The following is a 23,158-nucleotide window of genomic DNA, read 5'->3' as shown; positions in this document are numbered from 1 at the left end:
TTCAAATGTTCGTTAGTAAAAGTTAATTGAATTTTAATTTTGAATACGTGTTAAATATGCTTTTTATCGTTATAATCGCTTATTGCAAAATTTGCGCTGGCTTATCTACCCTACTTATCTTCTCAAGTGGTTAAGAAAATAAGCTTGATTAAAAAATAAAGTTTTTAATTCTTTTATGCATTATAAATGGTTCATTTGTATACCTACATTTTTCAAAAGCTCTATTGCTTTTCTTTTTTTTGCGCGTAAAGATACATGGTAATTGCTAGTTGAATTGATAAAAACGTTTGTAGCTATTATTATTTTATCTGTTAATTACAGTACCTGCTAAATGTCCTCGACTATTTGACGTAGTACACATATTTATTATAATATGTATAATAATGTTACAAAAGAAGTGTCTTTCGTTAAATACTGTTATCGTGTTAAAATCCATCAACAAATGTTTAACGTTCACTTAAAATGGGAAAAACAGTCTATTATTTTGAAGGCTGAATTTTACTATGGGGAATAAATGGTGCTGCGAATATGATATAAGCGCATATTCAAAAGAAATTTTATTTTATCAATAATTATGGGATCACTCTGAAAGTCTTGAGAAATTATTACAAGAACTCCTAAAACAATCGAAACCTTTTCGTTCTCTGGAAGTGCATTCAAATAAAAATGAAGATTATCTTTTATGAGGGTTGTTAAGATTAACAAGATTACCGAAGCTTAGCTAACGTATGAACTAATACCCTGATATCCATATCTCGGATATCTCCTACGTATTATTAAAGAGGAAAAAAATATATGTGATTAAAACGATTATGTCAACTAATGAGGCAGACGTTAAGCGTGTGTAACGTGAAAAACGGGAACAAACACCAACACCGAGAAAATTTCGTTCATACCCGTTGCGAAAATATACTCGGGTAGTTATAAATCTACCTTTATTTTCGAGGTTACGACTACCACTGATAAGACAATATGATAGCACCCGCAAAATCATTAGCCTTCGCTTTAATTCGTCCTCGCGATAGGGATAAAAACGTCGGAATTCGCGCGAAAACAGCTAGATCGTGACAGTCGTTTGTTTGAAATTTTCGTAACCGTATCGGGAATCGATCGTCGGGTCAAAAGTATCGTATGGTTTCCCTTTGATAACGAGATTTCCTGGCCACGGTATCATGGCAAGAGGTACATCGGCAATAATCTATTATTTTATACCGATCATCAAATGTACTCCGATTTAAAATGACTGATGTTCGCACTAAAAGAAAAAAAAAAGATGAATTACAAATTATACCTTGATTGGTATCAATAATCGATCGTAAAGTGTTTTAAAAATAGATTCTGCGTTTCTATGCATGATAATTTTCTGCTGTAAAAAAATCCATAAAAATAGTCCCTTACTCCATTCTAGCGATCATTTTGATAAAGGATGATTTTTTTTTATAGTAGTGTTATCGGTATTGTGCTGGCTCGTGTTGTTAATCAACGTAAGCGAAAGTGCGGATGCGGAATGCACTTTTTCCCAGGAATTGGCCGTCGGCACGTCGTATTACATTTACAATCCCAGATATCCGTACAAGTACCGAGGAGGAAATTCATGCTCGTGGACCATGAAGAGCGACTATCGTATTAAAATGAATTGTACCACGTTCGAATTACCGAGGGTAAGTCGAATCTTGAAGTATTTGAGAAAATTATTTGCAAAATCAAGAATATAAAAAATAAGGAATCATTGTCGTAGAGCAACAACTGTAATCAAGATAAATTGAGCGTTCAAGTTAATTCGACCAGCTCGTATCAATTTTGCGGCAATAGGGCGTTCAATATATCATCCGATGGGCCCACGATGGTGGTGACGTTTAAATCGCCTCTGTGGTCGACAGGTGGTCGATTCCTCTGCGAAGTAGAAGCGGTTAAGAGACCGGAAGATTTGATTTCTGAAAATTGTCGATGTGGATGGAAGAATCCCGTACGTATGACACAATTTTAATACTTCAACCCCTTCGCTAAGACATTCGAGAATTACTAGGAGGAAAAGAATTTCTACAGTAAATTGGACGGAATTCTTTCAATTAGATAAAATATCTATGCTACTTTTAGACTAGAATCGTCGGTGGAGTCAACGCAGGAGTAAACGAATTCCCGATGATGGCTGGTTTAGTTGATTCTGTAAATCGGATCGTATTTTGTGGATGTACGATAATATCAAACAGATACGTGGTCACTGCGGCACATTGTGTCGATACAAGAGATTACCGTGAACTAGGTATTCTGGTGGGCGATCATGATCTGAGTACAGGTAGGCGTCGTTATTCGCGAGCATGTTTCGTACGGAGGATACGTTCAGTTAGAACATCTTTGGTATTTAGGCGCAGACACAAATGCCACGGTGCTGCATCGAGTGATTCGTTCTATCGTGCATCCTAATTACAGTGTCGGAAATAATTTGAACGATATAGCTATTTTGAAAACGGAAAGAGAGATAGTTTTCAATAATCAGGTGGGACCTGCTTGTCTACCATTTCAACACTCGCCAGACACATTCGGAGGGAATTATGTTGATGTATTGGGTTCGTAAAATTAACCATCTTGGTATTTGAAATATTAACAGAGTTAAACAAGTATCTTTCCTTTCTAAACTAGGTTGGGGATCAACCAGTTTCGGTGGTAGCACTTCAGACATCCTGCAAAAAGTTACCCTTAGTGTATTGACGAATCTACAGTGTTCCCAAATTTACAGCAACATCACCAGAGACCTAATTTGCACTTATGGCGAGGATAAAGACTCGTGTCAGGTAAGATACTCTTTTAACACGTTCCGTACCGGACCAATTTCTGTACACGTTAAGGGGGTAGACACGGGTAATGCAGCGAGGTGACATTATCGGCAAAAATGAGCCTAAAAAGAGGTCCGGGATTTTTCGCTTTTCGTCCTTATATGAGAATATTTGAGGCTGGGTGAGGGCCCAATGAAAAAACTGCTGTAATACCCCCTTAAGTCCCATATGACGTGGGGCGTATATGCCCCACGCGGCACGGAACGTGGTAATAAAAAAAGATCCAAGTTTTCAAGTACCTACGAGCATAATACAATTACTCGATGTACAGTTCGACAGCGGTGGACCAGTTCTATGGCAAAACCCCACCAGTAGGCGACTGATACTTACAGGAATCATCAGTCAAGGCACCAATTGCGGTATTTCTGCTGGTATAAATACGAGAGTTGGTGCTTATATAGACTGGATTGTTTCTCAAACTTCAGGTACAAGATTATGATATTTGGTGTAACATAATCTAAACTTAGGTTCCCAAACTGTGGATCGTGGCTCCCATAAGGGTTGCAGATGGTTTCTAAGGAACTTTCAATATTATTTGAATTATTTTCTATAGCGTGCTCTTGATGTATGTTTTTAAACTTTCATGTAAATTATCTGGTTATTATGAAAAATGGTCACGAATCCAGCAAGGTTGGGAAACACTGATCTATAATGCTGCGTTCGCACAATTTGCACGACTTTGTTGTTACAGATTCCTCGTACTGCATCATTGAATAAATCAACATACCTCATCGTCTTCCTCATCTCTTCGTCTCGATTCAACTTTCTGTCGATAAGACGAGTGACTATTTTCATTATCTTTTCATTGCAAAGGACGGATATATACGTCCTCGTATAATCGACCATTGATTGCGAAGAACGTACGTAAGAGTACGGTTATCGATCGCAATTCGATATTAGTAATATCAGCCATAAATTTTTTCCTGGAAACACGAACACCTGTTGTAAATAGATTACAAGTGGCGTGGATAAAATTTACCGCGTAATTTATTCAGTTTTCAGATTACAAATATTATTTATTTATCGCACGAAATTTAACTGATACGTGTAACGCATTATTACCAAATGTAAATATAACTACTGAACTGTGTTTTGTGATCGATTTTACCTATTCCAATCCTCTACTTATCAGTATTAGCGATCGATTTGTGTTTATCACACAGCAGCAGCCGCATACGGAAGGGTTGATACTATCTAATGCAATCGATGACACACCATATTTCCCCTATAAAGATAAACTTCGTATATATAAAGAATAATTGAAATTAAATCTGCGATCGTTTTATTATAATCAGATCCCCATTTCCAATGAGTCATTCTTGCTGACAGTGTAATTTATATCCATAACAAGCGCATTCTTCTTATGTGCATTTCACAATAAAGCTGTGAAACTGCATTTTTAACACGTACCACATTATCCTAAAAAAGAAAAACACTGAAGAAAGGAAGAAATAAAACGATCGTATAACATTTTTCTGCTTAGGATGACCTGTTAAAACCTATTCACGGCTTCGTCAAATACCCTTGTTCAAATTGAAGGATAACACGTGTACACATTTTATTAAATATTGCTACTTCGAGCAACCCTGTGGTTCACCCTCGAGACCTCCCTCTCTCTTCTCTCTCTCTTCTTTTCTACGTCTGTTTCTCACCCTCCCTTCCATTGTTCATGCTAATATTATTTGACGTTTACGTAAGAACGACGCCAAAGCGTCTGTCTTTTGTAACGTTCGAATCGATTCCAATCCGTACGAAACCTATTTTTATCAAACAACGAAGATCTACTGGATTTCGAGTGGTATTGCAACACCTTGTTCGCAAACAGAAGAACCAAGAAGATAGTACGTCGACTCGTAAGAAAACAAATAAAGTGAAACCTTCCAGTAACGTAACTGCCGGATTTTTTTTATCCCGGGTTTTAACCCTCCAACCCTCCAATCGTGGCCTAAATTAAAGTTAGGTATACAATTTTCAACCCTTCTATCGGGGATTATAATGAATTCGAATTCCCTCGCATTCGAGAGTTGAAGTTTACAATTACATTATTAACTTGGACTTTAAATCTTAATTATAATACTACTATACACGATTCAAATATTGTTACATATTACGATCGCGTGAAGTTGCAAATAGAATAAATCCGTGGATTTTCTTGTCGAGTGAAATTTTAACACGCGATCCTAACCAACCATATAGAGGAATGCTTACGCAACGCGATTCCTCGTACAAAACGTGCGACGAATGAAAATTATCGAGGCACGAGCACGGTACACGGTTGACCCTTCGACGAATATCAGCGGTTCGTCCTTTAGGAAGCCTTCACGTTGCTCGTAGATTGCTTGAAATTAATTGTGCGTAAACAATGTCTCATTATTAACAAGTTCATGAATGAGGATGTGACGTGAGACAGTTTGTACGAGGGGATACTACTCGACGGCCTGGAACGCTTAACAGGAACAAATACGATCGCGAGCATGGTATTTAAGAAAAATCGAGGAAGAAAGAGAGGAACATTGATTTTCATGGTCCCTGTCGCGTATTTCACAATATTATTTTCTTCCTTTTTTTTTCTTTACAGGTAAAGACGTACAAGTACCTAAAACAACGATACCATTCGATACTTCCTGTTGAGTACTTTGATATTCGTGTACCTATTGTTATTCGTATCTCAATTGCGTTTGAGACGAATGGTATCATAAAAACCGACGTGATCGTTCCGTTCGCGGGAGATATTTATTAAACAAATTGATTTCTTCAACGTGCTTCGGTGTGATCTGCCCTTGACACAGTTATTGAGTCGATGATAGTTCTCATAAATGAGTACCCTCCTCGTTCGTACTTCGTACACGGTTACTTGCTACTGCTTATGAAAATTCCCTGCCAGTTTCCGTACCGTGTAATATCTGCCTCGCGACTGCTTCTCGTTCACCATCTCAAGGAACTGAAAAATCACTTCGATTGCCAATTAAACGAACTTTCTCGTTATCGGTGAAACTTTCTCGAGGTGACGTTAGCAAATTCCAGAAGCACAGTTTGATAACTGAATGAGATGAATCGAGATGCGGTTGTGCCAAAAGGGTCAAGAGTGCATTCTATGCAATTAGGTACTTGAAAAAGTTAACTAACGTAAGCGCTGTTTCAACGCTATGCAATCGCTTTAATGAGTTTACTGCGAACTGAGGTCCGTTCACATGTAAATAGAGAAAATATTATTATTAATGACTTGTATCCACGTCGTACACCTATCTCCAAGATCCGAACCAAGGTGGATCCCTGGTATCCACAGCGAACGTGTTAGGCGCGTAATTATGTCAAATATTCAATGTCATATTATTTACCACCGTGTTCTTATTCCTTTCTGTTATCCACTATCAGCAAGGTTGCATTGAAAAAAAGACGAATGTGTCGTATTTTCTACATATCATCGTGATGGGTTTCACTGGTACCTTTCAAGCAGAATATATTAAAATAAAATTCAATTTAGAAGCCAGATCCGCAGGGTTTCGAAGGTCAGCGAAAAAGGTGGAAAGGTTCGGAACGATTAAGATAGGACGCTGCTCCATCGAAACTAGGGGAAAGTACGTAGAATTCTATTTGCAAACTGGCGAAGGAAGTTGAGATCAGGGAGTAATCGAGGAGTACGAGAATGACGGGGATTGGCTGCAAGGAGGATCGATGTGCAACTGGGAACGCGCTCGCGCACCTCGTGCTTCATCCAAGCGGGACAGAACGGAGAGCAGAAGAGGTGTACCAGGAGAAACATAGGACCAAGGTTCTTCCTCTTTCGTGGAATATTTCGGCGCACATAGAGATAGATCAGCGTCAGCAGCTCTCCCTCCCTTTCGTTCTACATTTTTTTTTTTTTTTTCTTTCCCTTCTTCAATTCCTCCCAATTCCTCCCAATTTCTCCCCGTACAAAGTCGGCCAGTGGTAACTCGGCCGTTCTTGAAACGCGTCGTACAGTGTCCACTTTGGTAGAGAAGCGGACAGTGGACGGTTGGTAGATCGTACGAGCCATATGTTCGCAATTACCACCGCCAATCGGGGATTGAAAGCTGTGCAAAGCTTTGTCGAAGTTCCAGGTTCCGCTTCGTTCCCTCGCGTGCGTACGTAAACGGGTGAGAGCGCGCGCGCGCGCATTACTGCTCAACGGTGGTTCAGTTGGATATCGACGTTCATATGTACGGGGCGCGTTGCTAGAGTTCTCTTCGACCCAAGGTAGTTCAGGCTCGACACCACACGGAAAGAAAGAATTCGCGCGGGCTCGCCTTACGAAGCCCCTCGTCTCGCCGATCAGTCGTATCTGAAACGTAAAATAAAAAAAGAAAAGAAAAGAAAAGAAAAGAAAAGAAATCAAACAGAAGTCTGTTGGTAGAGGAGAAAAAAATAGCCGAGTTCGAGCGAGGTGGGAGGCCAGGGAATCGAACTACATGGCTCCGAAAATTATTCGTTCCTTCCACCGTCCACGGGTCTGTTATCCAAGTTCCAGCGAGCATCGCATCCATCAGCGGACTACCACCGGATCGAAATAAATTCGACGGGTTATCCTATCGTGAACATCGAACACCAAACGAACAGGATACTGCTACGATGCTGTTGTCGTTTCGATCAGCTTTTTCCATCGTTTGAGAACGAGTCGTTCGAAGCTTATATGTCAGACGCAATCGAGAGGAACGTTACGATCAACGGTAGACGAAAGAGGAGAAAACAGAGGGAGAAGAGGCGATCAGTGGACAGGGTGAACGAAAATACAAGGGCATGTTACGGGAAAATAATCGTGTCAGCAACGTGAAACGTGAGCTTCCCTCGATTCCTTCGAATTGCTAAGTGATCTCCCTTGTGCCTGGACCGTGGTCGCGATCAACCACGAAATTTCGATGCGCCGATTCCGCACGAAAAGCGACCTAATGTTCACGGCTGTACGAGCTGGATCTCTTTCAACGCTGGTCGTACCACTGTCCTTCTTCGATCATCCTTTCGATTCCTCTGACTCGCATCATCGTTCTCATTTACCGTTTTCCAATCGACGATTCCGTTAGTTGATATCGAATCGTTGAAATTTACATTGTCCCATGTACGACGATAGCGTGTCGTGCTCTCGAACCACGCCGTATCGATTATACCGTTCGCACGAGGCAAACATTTGAATCGCGCTAACTTTCTATCCTGGCCAATGGAACGGACAAATTCGTAAGATTCTTCTTTCGGCTATTCAATTGGAACGATTACCCTCGTGCGATTACAAACGATCCCTAAACCTGATCGATGCTGAAGAACAATAAGACTTTCAAGCATACGAGACCGAATAACGTGAACAGGGAGGAGAAGAAGAAGAAGAAGAATACCTTGCCGAGCTCTCTCCCTTCTGCTGTTCGCAGAAAACAGCTTGGGTCCGCGTGGGAGCCTGTTCGGCGAATAGGCGGCTTCTTCGTACCAGGCATGCCTTCCTCGTTACCCTAAGCAATTTTTTTTCTACTCCAAGTAAAGGTATTCAAAAAAGGAGAAGAGAAGAGAAGAGTATTCTTATAATTAACCGTAAAACGATCGAGATCGTTTGTCGGGCCTTTCGTTGAACTGCCGTAGCCGTTCTCATTCTTATCCCTCGTCTTCGTCGACGCGATTGTTGTTATTGTTACTGTTGTTGCACTCGACAGCGGTCTTGTCGCTGCTGTCGCTGTTTTTTCCACTTGCCAGTGGTCCGCTTGGATCGCGGTGATTTCAAATTCACTCGACGTTCATCCATCGAATCGTATTTAGCCAAAGTACACTGCAAAAGAACGAAATAAAGAAACAGAGAGGGGAAAGGAGGAGTTTCAGTTTGAACGCGAGGGGATAGAAAAAAGATAGAGAAGAAGGTAAACGAGAAGGGAACGTGTCGAAAGGAAAAACGATCCTGCTGAAGTGGCTGTTTGTCTTTGAAACAAGAGATTCTGAAACGAAGCATGGTAGTCAAGAACGAGAACACGAGAAATGGGCATGAGCTGGCTCCGTTGAACGAGGAACGTCAGGCTGGCCAGAACGTGACGATCGTTGTTACCGGAAGTCAAAATGCTGCTGCCAGTCAAGAGACCAAAGAGGACAACAGAGCAGCATGGAGCGGCAAAATGCAATTTTTCCTCAGTATTATCGGCTACAGCGTGGGACTCGGGAATATATGGAGATTCCCTTACCTGTGCCAACAAAACGGAGGAGGTAAGCTATCATTATGTCATTATTAAGCATTTATAATTTGCAGAAAAAAGATGGCACGATAAATCGTAAAATGGGAAAAATCATTGGGAATGTTGTAAAAGAAGAAAAATTGATTTCGATCAGTTAAGATCCGCGCAGCAAACTGATGCCTACGCTAAACGCCACGTTATACGCTATTTTCGGTCACCCTGATAGTCCATCCCCCTTCCCGTCGTTTCTCGAAGCATGACTTAAAAATATATATCTTCCAAGTGTTTCGCGTATCTTCGAAATACCGAGAATCCTCGTTTCTCTTCGTCAACTCAACGTTCTCCGTTCCTAGAGAAAGAAATAAAATCCTATCAAATTCGCCCTTGAACCCTCCATCTTTCCTATCCACGACCTATGGCTATATGCGTTGCTGTGGCGTAATTCGATTACGTTCCGATGCAAAGGAAACGAAACGAAATGGAACGGAACGGAATGGATCAAAGTGGAACGCGGTGAACGGGGGTGGAGGGTGGACGAATTGCAAGGAAAGACGCAGAGGGTGGGTTTGTATGAAACACGAATGAAATCACGATGTTAAACGTTACGTCACCGAGCGTGTTTTACGTGTAGCGTTAAATCGAACGCCCCCGCGAATTTCGCCACGGAAGTTTCCATCGGTCGCGACCGAGCTAGGGAACTCCTGTGGGTCCTCTACTGCGCAGAACGCGGCCATCTCCACCCGCTCGTTACCTAGCCGCGTTAACGATTCGCCAAGATGTGCCAGTGCACCGAAACCGAGCCAGCACCTTCTCTCCACCTTCAATGGAAATTTCCTCGTGCCGTGACACGACACTGGTGGCGAGGTCGCCCGTTCAAACCGACGCCGACGCCGACGTCCGACGCGCATCGATCGATTTTTTAACCGTTCTCTCTCTCTCTCTCTCTCTCTCTCCCTCCATCCACACACACGTAACAATTTCACAAACTACCTTTAGGGGAATCACCTACTCACCTGACAATCACTTTCATGCTACTTTGTAGGTTTCAAAAATGTAGGTACACTGTTTTTGTTTCAATTCATAGTAACCTTGGCTGCAAGGTGTGAGGGGGTGTCTTTAACCACCCTCTCTTTATCTCAGTTCAGGCTACGTTTAGGAGAATCACCTCCTCACCTGACTTTCATCGTATGCAGACCTTCTGTTTTAATTGATATCAACCTTGGATGCAAGGGGTGAGGAGGACGCTCTCAGAGACGATGCCCTAGGACTTCTTTCAAGAGACTCGGTATTTTGATTGCGAGGATTTCGAGAATCGCAGGGTTTTCTTGTTCTCGTTGAGAACGCGGACCAACCCTTCAACGGTAGAGCCAGGGGAATCATGACCTAGAACTCATAGAGCATGTAACGCTCTACTTCAGCAAACAGTCTGAAATTTAAGCGTAACAAGAAGAGCCTGAACCAGTTATCTTTTGACATAACTGTGGAACGGTAAATTGCGCAATTTTATATAACATCGAAATGCTTTTTTCACGAACGACTAACAAAGGATCGCGTATCGTATGTATATTCAAACAAAACGGTTTATTGCGTCGCGAGCACGTGTAACAACGCTCGTATCACGTGAAACGTGACTTTGTTGGTCAATAATCTGCCGTGACACGATACTCGGAGAAAAATTCTTTCGATTCGATGCAAACAGAAAGAACTCGAAGAATGTTAATCGCAAATCGTAATACCTTATGTTGTAACGATTTGCTTTCGTCTTCGAATTCGAATCGGCGCACGTATGGTGTGAAATAGTTAGGGGATGAAATTGATAATTTTCCTATTAATAAAACGAAAAACCGTTAAGCCAAGATCAAAGTTTATACGCGTATATGTACGTACTTACATACGCGTCACTCGATCAATACCGAACCAGACATTCCGGCTGCGGCTGTCTCGAACTAGACTACCGCGAAAAAAAGGGGTATGAAGAGAACCTTCTCTAAGCAGGCACACGGACAACCCCCTCAAATGGGAGAGATTAAAAGAGAAAACGGTTACGCATTCATTTTCGTAATAAGGGGTCAAAAAAGGGGGAACAAGAGGAACTCCGTTGGAAAGAGTGTAAGGGGGATGATGGCTAACGAACGATATTATTTTACACGTCAGAATAGGAAGAATACGAATCTAATTTTTATAATGAAGAGGACAAGAAAAGAAATTACGTATTGGATGCTTTTCAGGTGCCTTTCTCATCCCCTTTTTCGTGATGCTAATCCTCGAGGGTGTACCCCTCTTTTTAATCGAGCTGGGTATCGGTCAACGTATGCGACAGGGTGCCCTTGGCGTATGGAATACGATACATCCGTGGCTAGGAGGTATAGGAATAGCATCTTGCATCGTCACCTTCTTCGTAGCGCTTTACTACAATGTCATCATTACCTGGTGCTTCTATTACCTATTCAATTCGCTCGAGGTGAGTTCTTTGATCGCTAAAACGGCCAGTATATCACGATAACTACCCCTTTCCTCCCTTTATTTCGTCGATCGAAAATGATTCGAATATTTCGATCGTCGAAATATCGTGGAAACGATACCGATTAGAAGGAGACACTTCAATGATATTTTAATTAACAAATACGATATATGTTGTTTCATGCCGCGTTCGGTTAGGCCGTCACGATTAAATTCGGCGTAAGTATTTTTAGTAATTAATAAAGAGTGGCATGTAACGCGCATGATATTTTAACACGTTCACCGACAGGATTTTATTAATTTTTCACTTGCTACTTTGTATAATTATTATGAATCATATGTACCATGGTGGTGAACGTGTGTTTAGAACGTACGCTTCGATAGAGAACACTATGAATGTTTGAGTAATTAGATTTCTTAAACGGAATAATTGAACGCAGGAACCCTTACCATGGGCAAAGTGTCCAGAAATTAACGGGAAGCCGGTCGAGGAATGCGCGAAGAGTTCCGGAACTGTCTATTTTTGGTACAGAACCACGTTGGACGCAGCTTCGTCGATCGAAAGTGGGCAAAGTCTGAAGTGGTGGATCGTCCTTTGTTTGTTGTTGAGTTGGATCGTCGTCTTCTTTATCGTGATGAAGGGAATACAATCATCGGGAAAGGTAAAGAGAGGCCAAACGTTCAATTGGTTTCCTTATTTTCTTTTACATCGCAAGGGTCGTTTACTTTCCCTTTCGAATTAATTTATCCCTCGTAAACGCTTTAGTCAGATATACTGTGTCGACGACTTATGTTTTTGCTTGATTTTAAAGGTGGTATATTTTACATCCATGTTCCCGTATTTGGTGCTTACTATCTTTTTTATTCGTGGAATAACGTTAAAAGGTGCCAGCGCTGGATTGGCCCACATGTACACGCCAAAGGTATATCGATCTACTTTTACAATCGATTAATAATTATTCCATTTTTATTCGTAAATTTCATCATTTTCTTCTTTTATTCATAGATCGAGAAACTATTAGAGCCGATGGTCTGGCTCGACGCAGCTACCCAGGTTTTTTACAGTTTCGGACTAGCGTTCGGTTCCTTGATCGCGTTCGGTTCGTACAACACCCCGGACAACAACTGCGTCCGGGACGTGATCCTGGTTAGCGGATGTAACGCCTTCACCGCTATTTACGCGAGTGTCGTAATATTCGCCATTCTAGGCTTTAAGGCGGTGACAAACGTCGATAAGTGCCTCGCGAGGTAAACGAATCCTTCTTGACGCCAACATCTGAAACAAGAACAACGTTCTGAATCGTTTCTTCGTTTTTCATTTTTGCTTTCAGTAACAAAGACTTACTTTTTCAACATGGACTTATACAGTACGAGAACATCACCACGGAGGAATATGAAAATGTTGTAAATACATTAAACGCGACTGCACTGAATTTAACCATTGAAACGTGCAGTCTTAGCAAGGAATTGGATAATGTACGAGTTTCATTATTATTTCATCTATTCAATTTCGTTTACCGTTTTCTCTTGAACATTGATCGTTTATCGTTAGGCTGCCGAAGGGACAGGATTAGCTTTCATAGTATTCACAGAGGCTATAGTTGAGCTACCCGGTGCTCCTTTCTGGTCCTGCATCTTCTTCCTGATGCTTCTAGCACTTGGCCTGGGTTCCCAGATCGGTATACTAGAAGGAATGTTATGCGTGATTTTCGACATAGACTTGTTCAAGAGAATAAAGAAGCAATACATGACTGGTAAGATTAACGAAACCTTTTTCTTACTAAAATGCAATATTTCAATAGACTAAATAATCCTCTCTTGTCACAGGGGTGGTTTGTACAATTTGTTTCTTCGTCGGTCTGATTTTCTGCACCGGCGCCGGAGAGTACTGGCTGAAGATGTTCGACAGTTTCGCTGGTACCATTGGTCTCGTGGTGGTAGCTCTCATGGAAATGATTTCCGTCATCTTCGTGTACGGTCACGAGAAGTAAGTCCAGTAGAATTGGATGAAGAGAATCAGTAGAACGAGTGCGATATAAGCGCGTGTCCGACGCAGTAGTATCAGACGATGCAGGAGATAATGACTACTGTAGTAAGAACTATCGCAACTATTATTTTTATAATTTCAGGTTCACAAAGGACATCGAAGAAATGACAGGATACAGGCCAGGTGCTTACTGGCAATTCACCTGGCGATTCCTCGCCCCGATAATCATGGTTTGCATTCTAGTCTCTAGCATAGCATCCATGTTTATAAAAAAGCCTCAGTATTCAGCGTGGGATGCCGTTCGTGTAAGAATCCTCGTTTCCAAATTTCGATGGGAAATATCCATTTTTGCGAGTAGACCTCGTCATCCTTTATTCGTTTGCAGGCTGAACCAGTAACCATGAGCTATCCAAACTGGGTCTTGGCTATAGCAGCCGTCATCATTTTCGCGGGCGTCGCGCCAATACCCATTGTATTTCTATTGAGACGGTTCCAATGTGTCAAATTGGACGTAGACATCCATCAAGGAAGTATACGACGTATCGATACCACAGTTTCCACCAAAGAGATGATGGGGGATGTGGATGTAAGTAAACAAAAGGGAACTGTTTCATCATCATCAAGTTGCATTCTCTTCGTCCATTTATTCGTACACTTACATATATCCGGTACTGTATATCTCTACAGACACAGACACACGCATATGCATCTGTGTGCTTTTCTCTACATCTTTGTAGCTTCTGTGTATTCACTGAAAGTAATAAATGCTCGATTAATCGATAACGTAATATTTCAATACTTACTTCCACGTAAATTTTATTATCACATTATATGTTTTTATTATTCACCGATTCACCGATTATTGCCATACGTAATTATTGATTAAAATATACACATACACACGAGGCACGGTCATATGCTTGTTTAGACATGGTCGAAAATAAGTAAAACGTAGTCATCATGGTAGAAGATGACTTAATTGACGCACCGAGTGATAAATCGTGAAGAGATAAGGTCAGAGAATCAGGTGCGTCGATTAAGCCTGAAAAAGCAATAAAGATTCACGTTGGACGTACCTGCCAGTTATAGGGAAGCGTCCATTCTGTGTGCGGTAACGTCGATTAATCGCTTCTTCCATAGCTACCTTACACGTGAGTCCGTAGTATATAACTACCGTTTACGGAATGCTCTTAGCTTTGTTTTTCTGAATATGCGCGCTTCGCACTTTTCTGAAAAGCTCTTCGAGCACGAAGAATAACGCGAGATGGGACTAAGGATCTTCAGGTGCTTGGGCTTTCTTGAAGACAATCACGATTTAACGGACGTTGTCGATCAAGCAGATTAGTAAAATCAATATTACCTGTAAAAAGAAGAGAGAGAATGATTGTAAAGGGAAACAGCTTTCTTCTCGCTTGACGCCTCTCACAGGCACTGCGCTTTTGCAGATATAATTATAAGGAACACACGCTAGCTTAGCCCACGTTTTTAACCCTTCTTCAGATCGCAAGTGTCGTAACGACTAAGTCTATATTTCCAGATAATTTGATACGTGAAATTATCGCCTAATGAACCTTGAAGAAAACCAGAAGAAGAAGGGTTAAATCATCACGCATAGCAATAGCTACGATTCTACGTTTACGAAACGATCTCTAAATAAATATAAGAATTCTTATTAATCGTGTTACTCTCAATTTTCAGCTGGACGAATATCACGATCGTTTGGAAGATTTTCCAGAGGAGGACGAGGACATAAATAGCGACGACGATAACAACAGCGCACCGCCCATAACGAAGATCGTCCCTAATAAACTACGGGGTAAACCTTTTAAAATGGAAGTAATGGACTTTTAAAAGCGAGTCATTATCGAGTTAGAAGTATCTTCTCGAGCCGTTTCTACGAGCAGCGGTGAAAAGTATGATCGAAGGATGATTTCGAATTTCGTTTCTGCGGAGACGCGTAAAACGACACGAATTACCGATCCGTTGTGAACGTTGAAATTAGATGATCGGTGCTTTTTAAAGCAATATTTTATCTTCCGTCGAACATGTGACACGGAACGTTAGACTTCGAAGCAAATAAAAGCATGAAAAATTTAAAAAAACACAGGAAAATACAAGCAAAAAAAAAAAATAAACTCGGCGTTACAGAGTGTATATCACGAAGAGAGATCGTTTCGTCGCGCCTCTGCTCGCTTCGCACCGGTTCGTTTGCTCGGTTTCGATCGAGACGTAAATCATTTCGAACGGCCTGAACCTCATATTTTACTTCCTTTCGAAGAATTTTCATTCGGTAACGCTCAAACATTCGTTTAATACGAACCGAATTGTATACGCGAACTCCTAAAATTAGATTTCTTCTTTTTTTATCGCTCCGTCGAATCGAAGAAACGAATCGTATTTAACGTCAGTTTCCCTCCTTCGCGTTTTTAGAAAGAGTACCGTCTGTTTTGCGTATAATACCGTTCGAACGAGACGATAAGTCTCGTCCGATCTTCCGCCAACATTCGATGCGGATTCGACTAGTCGTTTAGAATCCGTCGAAACGTTTCCACGTGGAGGCTCGTCGGGAAGAAGAAAATTTCGTTCGACTTCTGGACGGTGCCTACGTTCCTACTGCTTCCAAACCTCAGGGGTAAAAAAAAAAGAAAAGAAAAGAGAAAAGAAGAAACGTCAGGAGGTGTTGCAAAAAGTCACGGAGTCTAACTAGACGTTAGAAACCTACTCGGCTAAAAAAAGAGAAATAGCGTCGTAACGAGTAGGAAATAGAAATAATATAGAGACGGTATCTCTTGAAGAATTTCGTAATACTTCCGATTCGTTAGTACCCTGATTACTTAAGAAAAAAAGTAGACCGCGAAAAGTGTTCCATCGAACATGGATCGTACTTAAAAAATCACACGAACGAAAGAAGTTCAAGATTCGAATTGAACACGGAGACGTATTACTTTACTAGCCGGATACTGAGAGAAACTGTGGAAATATTTCTTGTTTTCGCACTTCTTTCGGTTGCGTTATCGGCACGCCAAAAATCAAACATCCTGCAAACGCAAGAACGGCTATCTTTCTGTCGAGCGGTGTCGAGCTTGACAAGGTCAGTACCTGGCTCGAGGACATCGATGGTGATGATAATTAAACATACAAAAAGAAGAGGTAATTTTACGTAGAATAGGATACTTGCATCTTACTAAATTCAATGATCTTGATGTATGTTATAAAGTCAATCACTCGAGTCGTTCCGTGTGATACAATAGTGATTTGACGATAGCGAAGTGGAATCCTATATTAACAAATTACAAAAATTCAAATTGTAATTCATTAGAAATTTATCAATGCACATAAAATTACGTTGATTACGTATAACATAAATCAAGAGCATTGAACTCGACGAGGTGTAGCCTATTCTGTGTAATTACATAAAAAGAAATTATTATGTCGGCGATGCTCGAAATACTATTATATTTTTGGCAGCGCGAATGCTCAGATTACTCGGAGGAACCGTATCGCGTTTCATTTTCCTCGTTTCTATTTTCCATTTTTTTTTTTTCTTCTCACTCTCCCTCTTGTTTCTCTCTTTACACAGGAGCATGATCGCTGCTGCGTTCGTAGACATTATAAATATAGATCGTACATAGGGTATATTGTATACACAAGTATCCAAGACGTTTAAATAAAAGCTTATTTATTGCCGAGTATACGGGACCATATTTGTCTGATAATTCCTCGACTTTCTTTCCCCTAGCCTCCTTCTTTTTTCCCAGATTTTTTTGAGGGTACACGGAATACGCACTTCCAGGAGCGAAAGAACTTATATATCGAATAATACGTATGCAAAACATATAATGAGATGTAAAAAAACTAAATAATGGACTAAATGACTCGATCGCATTGAATTAATGATAATTATTTTTAACGATTTCGCATAATGCAATAATAAAGAGGGAAGAAAGAGGGAGACCGTAAGTTGGAGGGGACGACAAACCGTTTGGCGGTGGCGTCAGCGTATAGACAGGAACTTATCACGGTAGATAACACTTTTCAAAGGTGATATAGCCTCGACTATTCGTATAATAGCCACGTACGTGGAATCTTATCAAAAGATTCGACGCGTGTTAACGATAAAACGTTGTTGAACAGGTTGATGGTTCGCCAATTTATAATTTAAAACGTAAAACCCACGATCGTTTCGCGTTTGCACGAGTTATATTTTTGGAACAATCAACGCAATTCGAAATAACCGATCAAGTTCAATGGCGACGACCGCAAACGAGGCGCGCAAACGAACCGGTCAACTAAAAGACGAGAAAGAGACAACAGAAAATGAGGAGGAAAAATTTCTAGTCAGTTATCAGGAACGATATTACAACATACGCAATTTCTTACGATATCATCCAGGTGGAAAGAAAGTATTCGATTACTTTAAAAATCAAAGCTTGGATAATGCTTTTAACAACAACCCCCACTCGAAAGGAGCGTTTCATTTGTTCGAAGATTTTAAATTGAACAACGATGAAAAGTATCAGGAATACGAAGTAAGTTGAACGAGGATCTACGAGCAGCGCCTGTTCTTCGTTCTTTTAACAACCAGAACGTTGTGTTCGATTTTTCAATCGATTCAACCGTGTATTGAGTGCAAACGTGGTCTCGTAATAGCTTGACTTAAAACATTTATAGAATCTCATCGACTGGAACTCGCCTATACTCTGTCAAGTAGGTACGTTGGGTGATCGATACTGGGAATGGGTAAATTTGCCGGTAAACCGACAAATTCGACTCTTTAAATCAGACTACTTGGAAATTTTATCGATCACCCCTTGGTATTTAATACCGATCGTATGGATCCCTGTCTGTATCTTCTTGCTCTATCTAGGATGGAAGGGCATTGCCGATAGTCACTCTGGTAATCATATTTACTTCTTCCTTTTTTTTTTTTTATTGCTAGCACGTACGATAATGACTATCATTTGACGTAAATAAATTGTAGGAAACATACTGTTCGAAGCTTTAATTTCGTACGTATTTGGTATATTGCTATGGAGCGCCTTAGAATATGTGCTTCATCGTAAGCTCTTTCACTTTAAACCACCCGCTACCTCGAAAGTACTTATTTCATTGCATTTTATACTTCATGGTATTCATCACAAGGTAAAAGTTGATATTCGTCATTAATTTCATCCAGTAACTAAAAACAAAAATAAAAATAAAATAATAATAATTTAATACATAACGAATAATTTTTTTATTAGGCCCCATTTGATGATAGAAGATTGGTATTTCCTCCCGTACCTGGTTTATTAATAACAAAACTGATATTATACCTTTATCATACAGTATTTCCACCACAGATGGTTTATTTTATTACCGCTGGCACGGCAACAGGTATCACAACTGATACACTTATATCTATCAACGGTATTAACAATATTTTAAACGTAAAATAATTTACTCGTAGGCTACTTGTGTTACGATTTAATTCATTATTATTTACATTACGGTGCGCCGAAAGCTGGATCGTATTTTTACCTCTTAAAAAGGAATCATAATTATCATCATTTCTTACATCACGAGCTAGGTAATGTCTTCTCGATTCTCGAAATGCTTGACAAAATTATTTTTATATATAACGATTCTTTTCTCCAGGTTTTGGCATCAGCAGTAAATTATGGGACTACGCATTTGGAACAACCATTAGTTTGCGAAAACTCAGAAAACCGATTGAATGGTGAATTAATATATTGAAATAACTTATATACGCTTTATAAGGAGTTCCTCGGAATTACGAAACAAGACACAAACAGTCGATTGCAACTTATAATTGATTTTTCGACGATTCAAATATTTTTAAGTACAGAAAGGAACAAAACTGCTTAAGATACAAAAAGAAATAAGACCAGATCTAGAATGATAAAATTATGTATCGCATTATGCAGTATTACTAGTACCTAAGCAAATAGATATTTTAAGTACATATACTTATTTTTGATAAAAGTAATTTGAGCATATTAATAAGAAGTCAGTGGTAATTAGTAATACTAGTGAACAAGTTAAACGAATAAGATTAAGACCCCTCTACTTTAACAGTTTTTCTACCCATACTTAGCTGGGGGAAAGTACTCTTATTAGTAGGAGGATTTAATCTAGAAGATAGATGAACAAATGTCTCGAACAAGCTAGCTCTGTCCATAACATTTACTTCGTAATGCTTAAGTTTCTCTCTTGTACACCAATTTGCAGCCTTACTTGCAGTGTTCTCCAGACTATGAGATTCTTCTTCAGCTTTAGTTCGGTTTCCGACAACAATCACAGTTATTTCTTTCTTATCTTTATTTTTGTCAATATCTTTCTTCAGTGGAAATAGTACATCTAAGGATTCTGGCTTTGCAGTGTCATAAACTAAAATGTAACCATCAGCAAAACCAAGGTAATGTCGTGGAAGCTGCTGATTATTTGCATTACTCTGAAGAGATTCTAGTCCTGCTGTGTCGTAAAATCGCACTTTTTCTTTGGTACCGCGATCTGTTTCTATATTAGCAACATAAATATCCTCGATCGTTGGATGAATTTCCTGTTACATTCCAAAATGTCAATTGTACCAAAACATATATGTATTTAAGAAATAAATTTGTGTTTATTTTGCAGTACGGTTTATATAAATATAACCTAAATTCTTACTGTCTTGACAGTGATGTTTCCATATATGAGTTGTTCCAATAATGCTGTTTTGCCTACACCTTTCATTCCACAAACAACTACTTTTGTTGTTTTTCCCATACTTAACTTTTAGCTTCACTCAAACATCAATAATACAAGTAAATATTAAAAAAAAGAATCATTCATCTTCCTAAGATTAAGGTGATGCTAGCGTGAAGCCCGAATTTCGAATTCCGCGTCGGTAAAACGGTCTACGTTTCATCGAAAAATAGGCCGAATAGAAACTGATTTAAGCGCTACCTCAAGTTATTGCATGCAATTAACGGCATGCTACGATACCTGTAGATGCCGCATGATGCCGCATATTAAAGGCGCGTCTGTTTGATCAATTATAAACGTATTGCTCGGCATTTTACATTAACGTTTATTCATTAATAACATTTTTCAACCATGGTAAAATTAACTGCTGAATATGTTGAAAAAAAATGTTCTCAAATTCAATTAAACAAATCGCTCAGTAAGAAGATAAAAAAGGATGAGCTGTATGGCTTAACACATTTGCGTATGAATGACATGTTTATCAGCAGTATTGTAAGTTATTGTTATTGAAAATTAATAGTAATAATTGAAATATTTATGTATAATTTTTATATTACAGGGTAATTTTACAGCTTTCAGAAATCTTAAAGTAATATATTTGCAAAATAACAATATATTGAAGATAGAAAATTTGAATTTTGCATCAAATTTGACGCACCTTTATTTGCAACACAATCTAATAAGTAAAATAGAAAATTTAGATTACCTGGAAAAATTGCAGACTCTTTATTTAGGATATAACAATATAGTGGTGGTTGAAGGTCTTGAACGTTTAAAAAACTTATCCGTTTTGCAAATAGAAAATCAAAGACTATCTACTACAGAATCGTTGTGTTTTGATCCACGAAGTATACGTACTTTATCCGTAGGTTTATATGCATTCTTATTATTTTCTGATTATGCATCCTAATAAATTTGAAATAATTCCCTTTTTCAGGCTTGTTTAAAAGCACTAAACATTTCAAACAATAAAATCACATCCCTAAAAAATATTAAGGAATTGCATGAATTAGAAGTTCTAGAAGCTAAAAGCAATGTGATTAATGATATTGATGATTTAACAGAATGTATAAGTGCCTTAGGTTCTTTAACAAATTTATCCTTGCAAGGCAATCCTGTAACTCAGTATCATAGATATAAAGAAAACCTTATTGCCAATAATGATACAATAAGTATGTTTATACTGGATTTCTTAGTAGCATATACACTCTATTGTAAATGACATTAATTTATAGCAACCTTGGATGGAAGGCTAGTGACAGACATATGTAGATGTTTTATGAAAAGATTTAAAGTAAAGAAACATCTTCACCACACTCAAAAATCTTCAACAACTAGACTGGATGAAGATATTACAAGTATTATGTTAAAAAGTTTGATTCTTAAAAAATTTCTGTGTAATGTTAATAATACAATTTTGTTTATTACGGTTATTATTTAGGCTCATTAAATTTACCGCCTGCATTAAAAAAATCAATATCCAGAGCACTGTTTCAGTATCCTCATCCAAAGTCATTTATTACAATTTCTTCTGCTATTGGTGAAATGCAATCATACACTTTTCCACCATGGAAATCAGGTAAATTGATAAAGAAGTTATTTTATTGTTCTATTATAGAGAAGTATTATTGATATTGATCGATTATAATAATGAATTTAGCGTCAGGCACAAATGCTAAAAGAAATGGTCATATCACTCCAAGACCATTTTGGAACAAAACGGCTAAAGTCAAACAACCTCGTGTTATACAACCTTTGATAAATAGTAAAACTATCGAACTGCCACTAATTTGAAACATCACCGTGATATTATACATATATACATGTAAGAAAACAGCTTTTTCAATTAGATACATTCTTTTTGTTTATTAATACTCTTTTTTTAGAAAATTATTTATAATTTAATGTATACTTCTTTCATATTTAATTTTTTTTTTTTTTTTTAGAATATATGTGTTTTATGAAATAACTTCTACGTAAGTCATGTACTATTGCCTGCATGCTGGAAAGTCGTGTATGTAATAAAAATAAAATCTATGATCAAAAAAAACATTAGCAAATTATTGTAAGAAGCTGGAGGCAAATTAATTACAATAAATGTTTTGTACAACTTTCTAGCAGTAAGGCGAAATTTATATATTATATAAATGTGCATTAAAATAACATTTTCATAGTTAAAATAAAGTACATTGAAATTCATGCATGTGAAACAATAATTCAATTTAAAAATAACAAAACGTGCATAGTTAAACAGTTATGACGTTCTTACACATAAAATACTATTATATTATAATTATAATGTCATAGAACTATAATTTTAAGTATATAATATTATAATCATTATGTTATCACTAAATGAACCACAGAAGTATTAAAGTACAAAATACTATTAGCTACGTTTGTACACTGCTTGAAGATCCATATCTTATCTTTAAAGCTTAACTTTGTATGTCAACTGAAATAATAAAAATAAATTGTATGCGATGGATAAATTTTTGTACATGTAATGAACTGCGTATAAACATATAGCAATATCTTCAAGCAGAGCTAATATAAAATTATGATAATTTTAATTATACGAATAAACAAATAAATAATTTTTAAATGACACAGGCATTTATGATACATATTTGTTAGTCACTATAAGCATGGAATGTTAGGTACAATAAAAACAAATATATAAATCATAAAATTACATGGTATAAAAGGTACAAGTAGAAAATTAATTTTTTTTTTTATCGTAACTTTACTACTTTTTATAATATCGAAACATAAAAATCGATCTACGAAATCTCTTAAACTACTTATAAATAATATTCAGAAACAAATAGATGTAATGAAATGGTTGAGCATATTTAAAATACAACTAACGGCACAAAATAAAATGAAATTAATGAATCGTTATATTTTATATTATTCGAACAATTCATTAGCTGCCAGCGTATAACAAAACTTAACATATAATATGT

The 23,158-nt window shown here is 38.4% G+C and overlaps 5 protein-coding genes across 11 annotated transcripts; 4 read left to right on the top strand and 1 right to left on the bottom strand.

The window, feature by feature from the left end:
• The first annotated feature begins 1,042 nt into the window (after positions 1-1,042).
• On the top strand, positions 1,043-3,924 carry LOC114872711 (venom serine protease 34-like). 2 transcript variants are annotated; one of them, XM_029180231.2, is made up of 8 exons: positions 1,043-1,182; positions 1,447-1,661; positions 1,739-1,966; positions 2,098-2,296; positions 2,367-2,567; positions 2,641-2,792; positions 3,106-3,259; positions 3,526-3,924. In XM_029180231.2, the coding sequence occupies exons 1-8, from the start codon at positions 1,173-1,175 to the stop codon at positions 3,549-3,551; spliced, it is 1,185 nt and encodes a 394-aa protein (XP_029036064.2). In that variant the 5' UTR covers positions 1,043-1,172; the 3' UTR covers positions 3,552-3,924. The 2 variants fall into 2 exon arrangements, with proteins under 2 accessions (XP_029036064.2, XP_029036053.2); XM_029180220.2 differs by having other exon boundaries at positions 1,444-1,661.
• A 2,664-nt stretch (positions 3,925-6,588) lies between these two features.
• LOC114872701 (sodium- and chloride-dependent transporter XTRP3) lies at positions 6,589-17,134 on the top strand. 3 transcript variants are annotated; one of them, XR_003788812.2, is made up of 13 exons: positions 6,589-9,026; positions 11,224-11,456; positions 11,654-11,674; positions 11,896-12,117; positions 12,268-12,378; positions 12,462-12,703; positions 12,787-12,931; positions 13,008-13,209; positions 13,283-13,442; positions 13,585-13,747; positions 13,828-14,028; positions 14,526-14,593; positions 15,141-15,230. XR_003788812.2 is itself a non-coding variant. In XM_029180194.2 (12 exons), exons 1-12 carry the CDS (start codon positions 8,777-8,779, stop codon positions 15,291-15,293), a joined length of 2,103 nt encoding a protein of 700 aa, XP_029036027.1. In that variant the 5' UTR covers positions 6,592-8,776; the 3' UTR covers positions 15,294-17,134. The 3 variants fall into 3 exon arrangements, 2 of the variants coding, with proteins under 2 accessions (XP_029036037.1, XP_029036027.1); XM_029180194.2 differs by lacking the exon at positions 14,526-14,593 and having other exon boundaries at positions 6,592-9,026; positions 15,141-17,134; XM_029180204.2 differs by lacking the exons at positions 11,654-11,674; positions 14,526-14,593 and having other exon boundaries at positions 6,591-9,026; positions 15,141-17,134.
• Positions 14,600-20,356, bottom strand: LOC114872719 (NF-kappa-B inhibitor-interacting Ras-like protein). 3 transcript variants are annotated; one of them, XM_029180269.2, is made up of 3 exons: positions 20,112-20,356; positions 19,680-20,004; positions 14,600-14,802 (listed from the first exon to the last, which is right to left on the bottom strand). In XM_029180269.2, exons 1-3 carry the CDS (start codon positions 20,208-20,210, stop codon positions 14,723-14,725), a joined length of 504 nt encoding a protein of 167 aa, XP_029036102.1. In that variant the 5' UTR covers positions 20,211-20,356; the 3' UTR covers positions 14,600-14,722. The 3 variants fall into 3 exon arrangements, with proteins under 3 accessions (XP_029036102.1, XP_029036112.1, XP_029036093.1); XM_029180279.2 differs by lacking the exon at positions 14,600-14,802 and adding an exon at positions 18,528-18,621 and having other exon boundaries at positions 20,112-20,354; XM_029180260.2 differs by lacking the exon at positions 14,600-14,802 and having other exon boundaries at positions 19,493-20,004; positions 20,112-20,351.
• On the top strand, positions 17,278-19,411 carry LOC114872717 (fatty acid 2-hydroxylase). The gene is made up of 6 exons (XM_029180246.2): positions 17,278-17,971; positions 18,114-18,339; positions 18,424-18,584; positions 18,686-18,818; positions 18,892-19,011; positions 19,080-19,411. The coding sequence occupies exons 1-6, from the start codon at positions 17,690-17,692 to the stop codon at positions 19,163-19,165; spliced, it is 1,008 nt and encodes a 335-aa protein (XP_029036079.2). The 5' UTR covers positions 17,278-17,689; the 3' UTR covers positions 19,166-19,411.
• Positions 20,357-20,494: 138 nt separating the features above from the next.
• LOC114871010 (protein phosphatase 1 regulatory subunit 42-like) lies at positions 20,495-22,239 on the top strand. 2 transcript variants are annotated; one of them, XM_029176388.2, is made up of 7 exons: positions 20,495-20,681; positions 20,749-21,054; positions 21,127-21,361; positions 21,425-21,547; positions 21,631-21,768; positions 21,850-22,014; positions 22,136-22,239. In XM_029176388.2, exons 1-6 carry the CDS (start codon positions 20,541-20,543, stop codon positions 21,981-21,983), a joined length of 1,077 nt encoding a protein of 358 aa, XP_029032221.2. In that variant the 5' UTR covers positions 20,495-20,540; the 3' UTR covers positions 21,984-22,014; positions 22,136-22,239. The 2 variants fall into 2 exon arrangements, with proteins under 2 accessions (XP_029032221.2, XP_029032213.2); XM_029176380.2 differs by having other exon boundaries at positions 21,850-22,239.
• Positions 22,240-23,158: the final 919 nt, after the last annotated feature.

Source organism: Osmia bicornis, chromosome 3 (assembly GCF_907164935.1).
Source record: "Osmia bicornis bicornis chromosome 3, iOsmBic2.1, whole genome shotgun sequence".
NCBI lineage: Eukaryota > Metazoa > Arthropoda > Insecta > Hymenoptera > Megachilidae > Osmia > Osmia bicornis.
This window is presented reverse-complemented; position numbering and strand designations above follow the sequence as displayed.